The 15733-nt window shown below is 54.7% G+C and overlaps 2 protein-coding genes across 3 annotated transcripts; both read left to right on the top strand.

Annotated features, from left to right (window-relative positions):
- Nucleotides 1-889: 889 nt before the first annotated feature.
- On the top strand, nt 890-8059 carry LOC306647584 (uncharacterized protein C19orf85; the record flags this gene model as incomplete). The annotated part of the gene is made up of 2 exons (XM_079117066.1): nt 890-1062; nt 6793-8059. The coding sequence occupies 2 exons, from the start codon at nt 890-892 to the stop codon at nt 7301-7303; spliced, it is 684 nt and encodes a 227-aa protein (XP_078973192.1). The 3' UTR covers nt 7304-8059.
- Nucleotides 8060-8250: 191 nt separating this feature from the next.
- Nucleotides 8251-15656, top strand: ISOC2 (isochorismatase domain containing 2). Of its 2 annotated transcripts, none has more exons than XM_079119882.1 (6): nt 8251-8400; nt 12597-12736; nt 13056-13253; nt 13452-13522; nt 13644-13761; nt 15264-15656. In XM_079119882.1, the coding sequence occupies exons 2-6, from the start codon at nt 12599-12601 to the stop codon at nt 15342-15344; spliced, it is 606 nt and encodes a 201-aa protein (XP_078976008.1). In that variant the 5' UTR covers nt 8251-8400; nt 12597-12598; the 3' UTR covers nt 15345-15656. The 2 variants fall into 2 exon arrangements, with proteins under 2 accessions (XP_078976008.1, XP_078976007.1); XM_079119881.1 differs by having other exon boundaries at nt 13056-13265; nt 15264-15654.
- The last annotated feature ends 77 nt before the right edge of the window (nt 15657-15733 follow it).

Below are 15733 nucleotides of genomic sequence, written 5' to 3'. Positions count from 1 at the left end.
GACACTGAGAAGAGACTGAGACTCCAGAGACAGAGAGTGCCTGGGTGACAGGAGCAGCGGAGGAAAGGAGGGAAGGCGTGTCGAGGCAGGGAGGGAGGGGCCCAGGAGGGCAGCGCTGCTGGGGCACCCAGGGGCAGAGCCTCTGGAGAACCTGAGACAGGGAAGGTCCTGGAGGCCCCTAACCGGAGGCCTGTCACAGAGGACCCTTCTGTGCCATGCCTGTGGGGACCTGACCTGTGTTTTCTCCTTGCTCCCCGCCTGACCTTCTCCCCTTCCCTGTTCACACCTCTGTGTGACCTCAGGATTTGGTGGTCGGCACCCAGAAGCCGCTTTCCTGCTAGCTGGGACCTGGTGGTGGGTGGCTGATGTGGCTGATGTGACATTCGCCGCACACTCGAGGTCCCAGCCCTCGTTTCGAGGGCCGGCTCCCCTCCTCTGCCAGCTCTCCAGCTGCCCCCACCCCTGACTCCAATTAAGGGTCCTCAACACTCATCGTGGAGATTGACTTGCTCCTGGCCTGGCCTCCTTAACAAGGCCTTTGTCCCTTAATTGGTTATCTCCAAGCGCTTTTCTCTGTACCCCCACCTATGTGTCCCTGTCCTACATCCCAGGTCCAACTATGTGCTAATTGGCCCCCTGGGAGGCACACAGAAAGCTCCCCCCGCCCCCCGCCATTTGCCTCCCTGCATCAGCCCTTTACCTACGTCCCTCAAGCCTCGGAGTCCAGCTCTGAGGGACCATGTTAGGGATCCGAGTGGGACCTTACCCTACCTCCCAGGGTTGACCCCCAACCCAGGCAGTGCCCTTGCATCCACTACCCCCTTCACAGATTTTGGGGAGTGCTTTCTGTCAGCAGTATCCTGGGACGTTACCTCAGGGTATCCTGGCCATGCACCCTGGGGTCCCTGCAGCACTGCGGGTCTCCGAGCCCAGCCCCCGAGAGCTGTGTGCTTTTGTGAGTGGGGCAGCAGCCCACATGCTCCGGGCCCTGCAGCCCAGGCGCACCCGGCCACCCAAGAGGAGGCCCAACCACAGGAGGTTCCTGCATAACCAGATCTGCAGGTGAGGGGGCGGTGAGAGGAGAGGCTGGGGTGGAGGGCAGTGGGAGGAGAGGCCAGGTGGGGGGCGGTGGGAGGAGAGGCGGGGGTGGGGACCAGAGACCTCAACAGGACAGGAGTAGTCCTAAGAGCTAGATTCCAGAGCTATTCCGTTATGGATTTATTGAGTGCATATTATGGGGCGCAACCTAAGCACAGACCGATCACCACTGAGAAGTCCAAATTTGAGAGTCTTTATTAAGCCGGCCGGCTGTCTCACACAACACCCCAAAAATGGCTATTGGGAGAACAGCCCTGACCACAGGGTTGTAGGGGTTCTTATACCAAAAATTACATTAATCATAAGTGTCTGTTGCTATGATTCGAAATTACAAACTAACATCCTGAGATCATCGACAAAGGGGGAAGTGGGTCAAAACGACACTTACCTAGGTACAAACTAAAGAATGGTTACTAACATCCACACAATCACTGTTCACATGGTACACTGTAGGAGCAATAGGAATCAAAAGAGAGCAATTTTTCATTACATAAGAATTGTCATTTTGTATTGCTAAACATGTCACACTAAGTAACTGATGATGGGGACAGAGGTGGGGTGTTCCCATGGGAGAAGCTCATTTCCTACATAACATGGAGTCTCAGAGCAACATGGGATCTGTCTGGCCTATAACATTCTCATGGAGTCAGATCTGTCAGCCCATCACACCTGTATGCTAGGCCTGTGGCATGCATGCCCTGGAGACCCTTCTCTGAGCAAAGTAGCTGAAGTCCCCTACCTTCATAGAGTATGGGTCCTTGTGAGGGTGGCAGACGGGAGGGAAGGACTCAAGTAAATACCCCAGTGGTATAGGGCATGGATGACCTTGAAACATGGTGCCTAGGGAAGGTCGTGAGCCACAAAGGGCAGCATTGCACAGGATTCCACGTTCGTGAAAATGTCCAGACCAGGCAAATCCATAGAGACAGAGGCAAATGCAGGCTCCAGGGCCCCTGGGGGTGTTAATAGGTTAGGGCTTTGCTTTGGGGGTGATGAAAGGCTGGGACCTAATCAGAGGTGGTAGCTGCACACATTGTGAGTGAACTGCCACTGAATTACCTGCACACTTTCAAATGGTGGGTTCATGTACATTTTGCCTCCGTGTTTAAAAATGATGGATTATGTTAGAAGGGGCTGCAGGCTGTGGAGAGAGAGAGGACCGGAGGGATGCTGGGGCGGAGCTGGTATGTTGAGGGAGGTGTCCTAGGAAAGCCTCACTGGGAAGGTGAGCTTTGAGCAGACCTGACTAGGGTGCCGGGGTGCGGGGAGGAGCCCTGGACTGCAGAGGGAAGAGCACCCAGGCAGGTGCTGCGATGTAAAGCCTGGAGCCGGGAGCCAAGAAGAACAAAAGGGGCGGAGGGACCAGAAGAAACCGGCTCCTGGAGAGGTGGGCTCTGCGCACACCGTGGCGGGGCGGTCCCTGCGCTCTGAACAGATCCTAGGGTGCGGTCGACGTGAGACACGCAGTGGTCCTGGGGAAGGACAGTAATGATGCCAGCGGGTGGGTGATGGGTGGGAGTGGGGCCCCACTCTGTGGCGTTTCATTAGTTAGTTTTCATTTTTATTTTTTATTTTACGTTATTTTTTGTGGCACTGGGGACTGAACCCCGGGTGCTTTACCTAGAGCCACATCCCCAGCCTTTCTTGTTTTTACATTTTGAGACAGGGTCTCACCGAGTTGCTTAGGGCCTCGCTAAGTTGCTGAGACCGGCCTTGAACTTGTGATCCTCCTGCCGCAGCCACTGTAGAAACTGCGCCTAAGGCGTTCACCATGGGAGTCAGGGCTGGCACTGCTGCTCCCGGGCAGAACTTCCTGACCACATGCCACACCCCTCTCCCTCTGCTCAGGCATTTCCAAAGACTCCCATCGCCCTCGGGCCCAAAGTGCCAACCCCTCAGCCTGGGCTCCCTGGCCAGCCTCCTCCCCACCCAGCCCCCACCGTTCAGCTGCCAGTCTTTGCACCCGTGTTCCCTTTGCCTGGCACTGCCTTCCCCTATCCCTGCCAGCCTGGGGACCTCGACATGCTGCAGCTTCTCTTCCAGTCCACCTCCCTCCCAGACCCTCCTATCTGTGCTCTCCCCTCAAAATGGGACAGTAACAAGTACCTTGCTATGGATCAGGTCACCTGCTGGGACATTGGCATACAGTATGTCACTGAATGCTCCCGAAAATCTCCATGGGAGGTTCTCTTTGTCCCTGTGTCACAGAAGAGGAGGCTGAGAGAGGTGCGGTTGCTTCAGGGCCCCCACCCCAAGGTTCCCTGCCCACCCCCAGCGCCCCTGTCTGGCTTCTGGGCTGGTGCTTAACATCACTGCCAGATTCCCCACCTTCCCCTGGCCAGTTAGATCCCAGGCATGACTCCTGCCCCCATGCCAGGCTCTGCCCCACACTCTCCAGAGACCAGGCTGCCCACCATGCCTTGAGGGCTGGGCAGCCTGGAGCACATTCCTCTGGGAACCTGGGCTCAACCTGAGAAAGTCTAGTTGGAGGAGGGCTGTCCTCAGCATCTCCCACTCCCTGCTTCCCCCAGGACCCTCAGGTCCTGCTCCCTTGGCAAGCCTCCCACCTCTGCACATGGGCTTTTCCCCTCCTGAACATTTTCAAACCTACAGAAAAGTCCAAGCAGTTGTCTGGTGCAGTGGCTCTCAAGAGTCATCCCCAGACCTCCAGCAGAGAATGCCAGCATCACCTGGAACTGTCAGAAAGGCAGGTTCCCAGACCCCACCCACAAATGGCGGAACCAGAACAGGGTTCCAGCCAGGACCTTCCTTCTCAAACTGCCTGTGGGTGATTCTGATATGTGCTCAGGTCTGAGGACCTCTGATCTGACCATCATGCTTGGGTTTCACTGTTCACAGCATTGAGCATATTTCCTTCCTATATATTTCTCCTTCCTCCTCCGCCTCCTCCTTTTTTTCCAGTACTGCAGATGAACCCAGGGTACCTCACTCGTGCTAGGCAAATGCTCTACCACTGAGTCACACCCACCAGCCCTTTTCACTTTGTATTTTGAGACAGGGTTTCACTAAGTTGCTGAGGGTCTCGTCAAGTTGCTAAGGCTGGCCTCTAACTTGTGATCCCCCTGCCTCAGCCTCCCAAGTAGCCAGGAATACAGGCACGTGCCACCACGCCATACCTTTTTATTTTTAATTTTGAAGCAGGGTCTCAGTTAGTTGCTGAGGCTGGCCTTGAACTTGTGATCCTTCTGCATCGGTCTCAATCAAGGCTTATACACTGCACTTTTTTTTTATTGTTGTTGGTTTTGTTTTTGATACTGGGGATTGAACCCAGGGGTGCTGTACCACTGAGCCACATCTTCAGTCCTTTTTATGTTTTATTTTGAGACAGGGTCTTGCTAAGTTGCTGAGGGCCTTGCTAAATTACCGAGGCTGGCTTTGAACTTGCAATCCTCCTGTCTCAGCCTCCCAAGCCGCTGGGATCACAGGTGTGCACCACGGTGCCCAGCTCGTAAATTGCATTTGGTTGTTGTGAAACTTAAGCCTTCCTGCCTGTCTCTGTCTCTTCCAGTCCTTCTCTCCCTGTCATTTAATGTGCCCTCTTCTTTCTGAAAGTTTTCCCTGGGGCTAAGAGCAGAAATACCTTCCTTAGCCTCAAAGACAGTTTCAGAGTGGTAGGTATCACTTATTTAAGATACACGCGCGCACACACACACACACACACATTTGATATTTGGGACTGAACCAGGGGCACCTTATTACTAAGCTACATCCCCAGCCCTACTTATTTATTTATTTATTTATTTATTTATTTATTTATTTTTAAGACAGGCCAGCGTGGTGGCACACACCTGTAATCCCAGCAGCTCGGGGGGCTGAGGCAGGAGGACTTGAGTTCAAAGCCAGTCTCAGCTATGCGAGGAGCTAAGCAACTCAGTGAAACCCTGTCTCTAAATAAAATATAAAACAGGGCTGGGGATGTGGCTTGGTGGTTGAGTGCCCCTGAATTCAATCCCCAGTACCCAAAAAATATATGTGTATTTTTTAAAGACAGGGACTCACTAGGTTGCTGAGGCTATCCTCAGACTTGTGATCCTCCTGCCTCAGCCTCCAGAGTCACTGGGATTATAGGCATGTGCCACCATACCTGGATGGAGATATATATTGCACTGTTGGGGATGGAACCCAGGCCTCACACATGCCAGGGCAAGTGCTCTACCACTGAGCCACATCCCTAGTCCCAGAAATATGTCTAATCGTTGCAAAATACACATAACCTGCAATCCACCATTTTAAAGTATACAGTTGAGTGGTGTTTGATACAGTCACCACGTTTCAACCATCACTGTCCAGTTCCAGTAGGTTTTCATCACTCCTACTAACCAGCTACCCCCAGGCGCCCCGCCCCCAGGCCTAATCTGTTTTTCCTCTCTTGGGATTTGCCTATTCTGGATATTTCATAAACATGGCATTGCAGACATCAGATATATATTTAAAATAAACCTTTTTATGGAAGTTTAACGTACACACCATACCACACGACACCATTAGTCAAGAGCGCCATGAATTTCCCCAAAGGGAACCCACTAGTGTGACACTCAGATCCAGGAACCAAGGGGTTTCTCACCCCAGGGATCTTGTAGCTTCTCCTTCCCCTAGGCCACCATCCTGCCTTCTCTCCCAGGTGTCAATCAGTTCAGCCTGTCTGGGGACGGTATAGGAAAGGGTCACAGACACAGCACAACTGGTGTGTCTCACTGCTTTCACTCACACGCTGTGTGTTTGTGGGCTGTGCAACAAACAGACACAGCAGCTTACAGGCCCGGCAGCTTACCCGACATTCATTCTCTTCTGGCTCAGGAGACTGGGCGTCCCATTCAGGGACTGGGCTGACCTCTCTCCTCGGCTTGCAGACGCCTGCTCCTTCTGACCCTAGGAACTCTCGTCTCTGTGCTTTAAACCTGTCTCCTAGCATCCTCTTCTTGGATTAGGATCTGCCCTAGTGATCTCGTTTTACCTTACTCACCTCTCTGAAGGCCTGACCTGAAAATGCAGTCTCATCTGAGGTGCTCAGACCTAGGAATCAGTGTGAGAACAGTTCATGAGAGCCATCCAGATTGCTGAGCGTGTAGGAATGCTAGGTAAGAGCAAGCAACAGGGTGGTTACTGCAGTTGGGAGATCCTGGAGACACCCACCTGCAGTTGGTGGAGATGCCAAGAGGTAGGCAGATCCAAAGGAATCCACGGGGCATCAATATGACAGGTCTGCCACCAGTCCATAAAACACCTTTGTGTGGGGTGTGTGCATGTTGGGGTTTGAACGCTGGGCTTGGTGCATGTTAGGTGAGCACTCTTACCAGCCCTTTTTATTTTTTGAGACAGGGACTCACTAAGTTACCTAGATTGGCCTTGATCTTATGATCCCCCTGCCTTGATCTCTGGAGGAGCTGAGACTACAGGCATGCACCATCTTGCCCTGCACCTTTCTTTGAAAGCACTCCCTTGAGACATGTTTACACTTTTTATATATGGAAATAGGGTCATAATAAATCTGTAATGGCAAAAATGTGCCTAGAGTTGGACTCTCACAGCTGTTTAGAGTTTCCCTTACCATACTCAAGAAAACAAAGCCAGGGTATAGAGATTAGCATGGAGAAGAAAAATGGGGACAGAAAGAGGGGACAACAGCAGAGGAGTCCTTTGCAGACACACAGCTAATACTCATGTCTCTTGCAGGCAATTCGCCAAGATTGAGGCTGCCACCCAGCGCCTGGCCCTATCCATCCTGTCCCAGGAGGCAACTCCCCAGAGACAGCCAGCCAGAAGGCCACCCTTGCCACCTCCGTCCCCCTTCCTGGGGGTGGCCTGTGCTGTGGCCCCCATGGAGGCACCCCACACCAGCCCCAACTTGAGCCTTGCTGCCCTAGAGGCCTCCACTCTTGACTTGTTTGATGACATTGCACTCACCCCAGACTCTCCCTCAGTGTCTTGTGAGCTCTCCTCACAGCCTCTGATTGCTGATACTCCCCAGCTGGCATGGGATCTGTCCTGTCAGGCTCTGGGCCAGGGAGAGCTGAGGCAGCAGGATGTGATGCTGCCACATTCCTCAGATCCTCTGCCTCTTACCCAGCATGCCCAATGGGGAGGGTCTGAGCCTGGACATCTGGACTGGGGTTGGGTGGACAGGTGGGAAGTGCCTTGTACCTGGCATTCTCAGGGGATCTGCCAGGACTGGGGGACCCCATGATGCCCAAATGCAATGCGGTCCAGGGTCCAGGACAAAGCAGAGGCCTCACCTGAAAGCCCTCTGGCCTGCCATCTGCTCCTTTGCTGACAGACCCTGAGAAAACAAACCAAGCCCAGACTCCCACCTCAGGCCACCGTCTCGGGCCCCACCTCTGCCCCTTGGCAGGGGAGCTGGCTCTCGCTCCCCTGCCTTCTCCCTTCTTTCTTCCCGGACCCATCTCGACATCTGTTGCTCCCTCTTACCCTGGCTCATCTCTGCCTATCGTCTACTCTCCTCGCAATTATTCCCAAGATCTACCGGGCGCCTACGGTGGACCAGGTCCAGACGTAGGTGTTGAAGGGCCGCAGAGAGCCAGGCAGAGGATACCCTGCGCTCTCGGCGCTTCCATTTGTGTGTTTGTGTGTGTGTGTGGGGGGGGGGGGGGGCAACAATAAACGAGTACACAGACAGGTTTTCAAAAAGCAGGGTGAACTCCCAATTTCTGATTGGCATTAGAGCCGTGCGTGGTTGCAAGGAGACGGGCACCCGCGGTGCGGCGGGCCGGAAGGTGGGAAGGGCCCGCCACTGGCCGGGAGGAGTGCAGGCTTGTTCCCAGACATCTGGAAATTCCGTCTCTCTCACCGCCCTGGTTGCCAAGCGCCGAGTCCACTCGAGGGGGCGGGTGCCGTGCGGAGGGGAACCACCAGGTGGCCAACAGGGTCCTGCTCCTCGGTCTCACGCTGAGCTTCCGCTTCCAAGTCCTTGGGAGTCCGTAAGGCAGTTCCGAGCCGCGAGCGGGGCGCCAGCCCGGGCCGCGCGGCGCCCCGCCCTGCTCGCCCTTCACGCCCCCCGCGGCGCCCCTTTGGCCGGACGCGCGGCCTCCCCGCCCCGCCCCGCCCCTCCTCGGGCCAATCAGGTTCTCAGGGGGACAGCCCCACCCGCTCGGCGCCTCCGAGGGCGCTGCCGAGGCGCCTGCCGATTGGCCCGCGCGGGGCGGGTGGCCATTGGCCGCGGCGGGCTGTGCGCTGCGAGCGCCGGTGACCCACCGAGCGCAGAGCAGAGGCGCGCGTCCAGCCCCTCGGGTGAAGGTCCCTCCGGGCCCGACCCCGGCGCCTCGGGTAAGTCTGCCCGCCGCGCGGGAAGGGAGGAGGCGGCGGCGCCCGGCGAGGCCCGCGAACTTCAGCCGCGCAGGGACCTGAGCCCTCCTGGGCGCTCCCGCTGCCCCCGCGTCCCGGGCCGCGTTCTGCGTCCTCCGGGAGGGTGGGTGAGTTTGACCCCAACCTCTTCGAGAAGGAAACCGAGGTTCCGACAGAGTGGAACGCACTGTGGTCCCACAGGCAGGACGTCCGTCTCGGGGCGGGTCCCCGAGGCCACGCGAGGAGGTGGACCGCGCACTTCGTCCCCGAGTAGTCCGCACTCTCCCCAGACGCCCCCGGTGGCCTCCAGCACAGACCCCTCCTCACGTCTTGTGCCCCACACTGGCCTAGATGTGTGCTTCCCCAAACCAGCCCGCTCCCCTCAGGACCCTAGTTAGTGTTCAGGTCCGGAACCACGCTGGACCAGAAACCTGGGGTGTCTTCTCCCCCGAGTCCACCGGCCCGCTGAGTTTCTGTGTCCTGTCCTCCCCTTTTTTTGGTACGAGGGATTGAACCCAGGGGCGCTTAACCGCCCCATCCCCAGCCCATTTTATTTTTTATTTTGAGACAAGGTCTTGCTAAATTGCTTAGGGCCTCTAAATTTCTGAGACTGCCTTCGAACTTAGGATCCTTCTTCCTCAGCCTTCTGAGCCACTGGGATTACAGCTTGCGTCACCACGTCCTGCCCCCTCTTCTCCATCTGCCCCAACCCTAGTAGACCCCAGCCCCACTCTCCGGGCTAGGCTCCTCCTCCAGTCCAGCCCCACCAAGGCCATCGAGGCCTTTTCGTTGTATGTATCTTGAAAACTTTTAATGGGCAGTATACCACATATACAGAAAATAGTACAAATCAAAAATACACTGCTCAAATAAATCTAAGCAAAGTGAACACCCTGGTGTAAACAGTGGTGGAACATCCCCCAGAAACCCTCGGGGTGCTTGACCATCTTGACATTTTTCACCACAAATTGGTTTTAGGTTTTGACTTTATGTAAAAACAATCAACACCCGCCCCTTTTCTTTCTTTCTTTCTTTTTTTTTTTTTTTTTTTTTTTTTTTTTTTTTTTTTTTTGTGGGACTGGGACTGGAACCCAAGGCCTCACATGCTAGGCAAGTACTCTACCACTGAGCTACATCCCAGGTCTTTGATTTTGAGACAGGATCTTGTTAAGTTGCCCAGCCTGGCCTTGAACTGGTGATCCCCTTGCCTCAATCTCCCAAGTCTCTGGGATTACAGGTGTGGGCTGCCGCGCCTGGCTTCTATATTTTTCCTCTACTGGACAACCTGTTATACATTGTCCAAAATTCAAAAGAAACAGGATGCAGTAAAAGTCAAGCCTCCATCACACTGTTGCCCAGAGACCCAGTGTCTGGGTCCTTGTGTCTGCCAGAGCCAGTAGATAACAGATTTTGACCTAAATGAAAGTATTCCATATACTCTATTTTCCCTTTTTAACTTTTTTTGATTGTTTGTTTTTTACAGTACTGCGGATTGAACCCAGAGGGGCTCTACCACAGGTACATCTCAGTCCTTTTTATTTGGGACAGATTCTCACTAAGTTGCTGAGGCTAGCCTAGCACTTGTGATCCTTCTGCCTCAGCCTCCTGAGAGCTGGGAGTCCAGGCAGGCACCACTGCACTGGACCTTCCTTTTCAATTCTCTTGAACAGTTTTCCTTATTGTTGAATAGCTTCCTTATAATTGCTCCTGGCTGCACAGAATCCTGTAGTATGCAGGTACCATGATGCAGCAGCCAGTGCCCGGATTGTGAACATCTAGATTTATTTCTGCTCCTTTGCCCTGCTGGAGTCCTGTGGTGAGTGATCTTGTGTCATTTCACAGAGCTGTCTGCCAGATAAATACTGAGGAGCAGATTTCTGGGTCACAGGGTTTGTGCATCTGTCACTTTGAGAAATGTGAACTAGTGCTTCTCACTCGGAGTTACTGTCCACACTCCTGCAAGCCTGAGAGGGAGCTCCTTGGTGCACTGACAGTGGGCGAGCTTTCCAACATTCTGCACCCCACCCACCCCAACAGACTCCCACTCCCCTCAGCAGAGACTCCGGGGCCTGTGTGCCCCACCAGGCAGCTCTCCAGCAGAGGCCCTGAGATGGGACTTGGCTGCGTGGGGGCTGGAGGGGTCCCCAGAGCCGTGTGTCAGTCCTGAAGATAGGGAGAAGCCACGGGGTCCAGGTTGCAGGGAGTGTGACAGGGAGTAAAAGCTTTGTGTCTTCCGAAAGATCATTTTCATCTCTTCACTTCCTTGGGAAGAGGTTTGCAGACTGCCGGGATAAGTCGGGTCCTAAGCAATCACAGCCCTTATCACAGTTGTACTTATGTGATCAAATAATTCACTGTGCTTTCATTTTAGAGGGAGCTTCCATTACATTTTAAAAATTAAGATAAAATCATGTAAAATTCACCATTGCTCTGGGAATGTAGTTTAGTGGTAGAGCTGGGAATGTACAAGGCCCTGGGGTCCATTCCCAGCACTACTAAACAAATCACCAACATTGTCATTTGTTCATTTTTAAAGTTAAGAAATGTTACACATAGAACACCTTTTTTATGGTAGATATGTTTTTGTTGTTGTTGTTTTGTTTTTGTGGTGCTGGGGATTGAACCCAGGGCCTTGTGCATGGGAGGCAAGCACTCTACCAACTGAGCTATTATCCCCAGCCCTGATATATTGAGTTTTAATAATAAACACCTGTGTTCTCATCACTTGGCTTTAAAAAAATCAGTTTACTGTTTAGTGCTTGCCTCTCCAGCTTCCCTGACACTGCCCCTACTCCACTGGGTCCCCTCAGCCTCCATTTCCCAGGTGAGTCAATGGATGAGTGAGCACAAACCAGCCTTCCACATACAAAGAGAGAGCTGCAGACAAACACCAACCAGAACTCCCCCCAGTGTGCAGCAACGTGGGGACCCAGAAGCAGGCCTCCCAGGGACACCAGCTGGGACACACAGGCTCTTGGAGATGCTCTGACTGAGGGAGTCAGGCCAGACCTGGGACAAGTCAGAGGTTCCCAGGGACTCAGCCTCCTTCCTGGGCAGGTAGCTTCTCCAGTCGCATCCTGTCCCTTTTTCTAGTTTTTAAAAAAGTGGCAAATATAACATAAAGCCCTCTTTGTGTGTGTGTGTGTGTGTGGTGGTGGGGTTGGAAGCCAGGGCGTCACACGTGCTGAGCTGCAGCTGGAGCCCAAAGACTTATCTCTTCGCCATTCAAAAATGTCCAGCTAAGTAGCACTTAGAACATTCATGATGCTTTGTAACTGTCACTGCTACCTAAATCAGAACATTTTTGTCACCCCAAATAGAAACCCTGTATGACAGTCACCCCAGATTCTTCCCTACCCCAGGCCCTGACAGCCACTACTCTGCTTTCCGTCTCTGGATTCCCCTCTTCTGGATTTTCATACAAGTAAAATCGCAGAGTGGCCTTGTTACTGACCTCTCACTGAGCACGTGTTGGCACTTCAACTTCAGTCCTTTTATGGCTGAAGAATATCCTGTCTGTGGGCATACCATCCTCTCTTCCCATGCCCTGGGGGGAGTCAGCCAGAGTATCCTGCACAGGGTAAACTAGGGCGGGAGAAGTGGCCACACTGGGAAGTCAGGTTCAAAGGCTCCCCCAGCCCTGCAGCTGCAAGGCGTGTGGGGAGTGGCAGAGCCTGGAGAGTGCAGCTCCTCTCAAGGGTCACACCCAGCTCTGTGTCTCTGGTCACTTCACCACTTCACTGCTTGGGCCCTGGTTTTCCCTGGGGCTGTGGTATGGGAGAGAATCACACCCTTCACTTAGGAGCCTCGTGGGAGGGTGCCAGGCACGTGGCAGAGCAGGAAGCCAGGGCCCCTGTTAGGGGCAGATGGAAACTGAGATCACAGAAATACTTGCTGGTGTTGTACAGTCTCCAGGATGGAGAAGGCCAGAGTGCTGGGAGGGTGATGCTGGGGACCATGATGGTCCGGGCCACAAAAGCTTCCCAGAGAAGCATCCTTCCAGCAGAAGAAAATGGGAAGATGCAGGAGGTCAGCAGATGCAGAGGCCTGGAGGCAGGAGTGTGCGCAGGGGGCAAGGGCCACAGGCTGCAAATGTGCGAACCCTGGATGGAAGCTGCAGCATATGCCAGACTTTCTTCCTGCTGACCCTGCCCACCACCTGTCTTCCTACCCTGAAGGAATGGCAGCCAGCAGGACCAGCCTGGGCCGAGTCCTCCCAGGATCCTCCATCCTGTTTCTCTGTGACATGCAGGAGCGGTTCCGTCACAGTATTGTCCACTTCCCGCAGATTGTCTCTGTGGCTGCTCGAATGCTCAGGGTATGCACCAGCCCTCACCTGGACCGGAAGTCCAGGCCCAGCTTCCTCCTCAGACCCAGGGGTGCAGATGCCAGCCTCCTCCTCAGACCTAGGGGTGCAGACGCCAGCCCTCCTCCCTCAGACCCAGGGGTGCAGACGCCAGCCCTCCTCCTCAGACCTAGGGGTCCAGGCCCAGCCTCCTCCCTCAGACCCAGGGGTGCAGACCCCAGCCCTCCTCCTCAGACCCAGGGGTGCAGACCCCAGCCCTCCTCCTCAGACCTAGGGGTCCAGGCCCAGCCTTCCCCTCAGAATAAGACCTTGTTCCCTCTCTCTGGCACAGGTGGCCCGACTCCTTCAAGTCCCAGCCCTGCTGACAGAGCAGTACCCGCAAGGCCTAGGCCCCACAGTTCCGGAGCTGGGGGCTGAGGGCCTCCAGCCACTGAGCAAGACCTGCTTCAGCATGGTGCCCGCCCTGCAGCAGGAGCTGGACAGCCGGCCCCAGCTTCAATCAGTGCTGCTCTGTGGCATTGAGGCACAGGTTTGCGTCTTGGTGAGATTCCCCTCTGATCTCCTGGGGTCCCACATCCTTCCTACAGGGCGCCCCTCCTGACCTGGTGGCCCCTGCTCTGATGTGAGCCTCCCTCATCCCCATTCTGGGTCCCCGGTTCTGACCCAGCCCCTCACCTGGGCCCCTTGTTCAGGTCTGGCTTTGGTTCTGACCTTTCTCTACCCCCAGCACACAACTCTGGACCTCCTGGAGCGGGGGCTGCAAGTGCACGTTGTGGTGGACGCCTGCTCCTCTCGCAGGTGAGGGGGACCCTCCCAGGAGTGGATGTGGGGGTCAACTGGGGCCACCTGCCACATGTGCCAGAGGGCAGGTGTCTTTGTCACAGCGTGGACACCTGCCTTTCCTTCCTCAAACTCACAGCCAGGTGGACCGGCTGATGGCGCTGGCCCGCATGAGGCAGAGTGGTGCCTTCCTCTCCACCAGTGAAGGGCTCATTATGCAGCTTGTGAGGGACGCTGCCCACCCCCAGTTCAAGGAGGTAAAGGACCCCTGTGTTCCCCACACTGGGCCACCCTGCACAGGAGAAAGCATGTGGGCATGGAGCAGGCTGGAACTTGCAGAAGGAACTGCATGTGTGGGGCTGCTTGCCACCATCATAGATAAGTGAAAGGAAACATCAGGTGGCCACAAAGACCACAGAGGACAGCAGGGTGACCTGGGTGTCGGAGTGCGGAGAAGGGGTGCAGAGGGGGCGCAGGAGGCCTCACTCCTAGACTGAAATGAGGAGCCAGGCAGATGTGGGTGACAGTCCAGCAGAGACCCTGTGGCAGAAGCCCCTTGACACCCCAACACCCACTGTCCACTGTTCATGCCCTGGGCTTTTGCCCCAGTGGGTGCTGCTGCCCCTCCTCACTCACCTCTGCTGTGGCCTTTCTAGTACTGGTGTCTGACCAGATACTAGGGTGCCCTCCACCACCCGCTTCAAGCCCTTAGTCCTCAACGTGATGGGAAAAGACTAGACCTAGAAAGCCCTAGTTCTTGCCCCCCCTCTTCCTTAAGTGCTATTGAGCGTCTGTTGAGCACCTACTCTGTGCCAGCCACTGTTGTCTGGCCAGGACAGTGACAGGATCACAGTGTGGAGATAAAAAGTCAACCCATGTTCAGTTACAGGTTGTGATCTGGAGCTGGAAGGGAATGTGCAGAGGGTGATCCTAGGTTTTGAATCCAAAACCTGGAGCGGGAGGAGCAGTCAGTTCCTCTCCTGGTGGAGGGAACAGCTGGAACAAAGTCCGGAGGGTGGGACTGAGCTTGCCTTATTCAAGGAACTGTATGTTGGAGGACGTAGTCAGTGCTGGGCAGTTATGGGAAGAGGGGAGGAAGCCAGGAGCTAGAGTCACACTTGGCCACGATTTGGGATTTTAGCAATAGGGTTTACACAGTGGAGCTGGCCATGGTCAGATCAGCAGATTATAAAGGTCTCTGTGGTGCTAAAAGGATGGGTGGGGTAAGTGGGAGCGGGAGACCCAGCGCGGAGGCAATTTCAGGCATCCAGGCAGTGGTGATGGGGGTTCACCAGAGTGGAAGCAGTGGGGATGCAGCCTTTGGTTTTTGTTGTTCACTTTTCTGGAGATAAACTTGGTGGAACTTTTTGATGGATGAAATGTGGTTGGTTGTTCATATTCAACAAAGAGATGATTGGGATAAAGAGGTTGGAGTTCAGGGGGCACAGCTTGGGCTGGATTTGGGGAGTCAAAGGCCAGAAAAGTGACAGGAGAAAGGAAATTAACTGAAGAAGAGGAAGGGTAGACAAGAAGCCCTGGACAAAGCCATCCATGTTTAGTGGTCCAAGCCAGCAAATCTGACTGAGATAGTCCACAGTTTACAACTTAAACTAGGCAGATGTGATGAAAGGGAGGCCTCAGGACAGCTTCTGAGCAGAGAGAGTTGTTGACTTGGTCAGGTGCTGCCCAGAGTGTCAGGGAAGATAAAGATGGAGATGGGGACCCTTGAAGTCTTCCTGACCCCTCCCATCCTCTACAGATCCAGAAGATCATTAAGGAGCCCGTCCCGGACAGCGGGCTGTTGGGCCTCTTCCAAGGCCAGAACCCCCTTTTCTGCTGAATCTCCAGCCCTGACTTGAGGGGATACCACCCTCCTGTTACCCCATGGAAGTGCTTTTCCCCCATCCCTGTATCCCAAGAGTGGTTCAGTCCATCAGGAGTACCGCCCCCTTGGGAGGGGAGGCGTGGTTATGCCTTCCCATTGGGCAATCCCTCCCGGAAATGCAAATTAAACGCCTGGGAGCTGGGCGGGAATTGGCTGAGAGCGAGGTGGGGGTGGGGCTGGGCCCCGGGCCACTTCACAGGCCTGAACGGGGAGGGGGAAAGAGTATCACAGACTGGGACCCGGACTCACAGAATAAACATTAATGTGGCTGTAGAACGAACCATTATTGGGTTTGGGGGGTTTCCTGGGGGCGACTGGGGTCCGCGGGTGGGAAAAAGAGGGGT

This window comes from Sciurus vulgaris (genome assembly GCF_902686455.1).
Source record: "Sciurus vulgaris genome assembly, chromosome: 17".
NCBI lineage: Eukaryota > Metazoa > Chordata > Mammalia > Rodentia > Sciuridae > Sciurus > Sciurus vulgaris.
The sequence above is the reverse complement of the archived record's forward strand: the minus strand, read 5'-3'. Positions and strand labels throughout refer to the sequence as shown.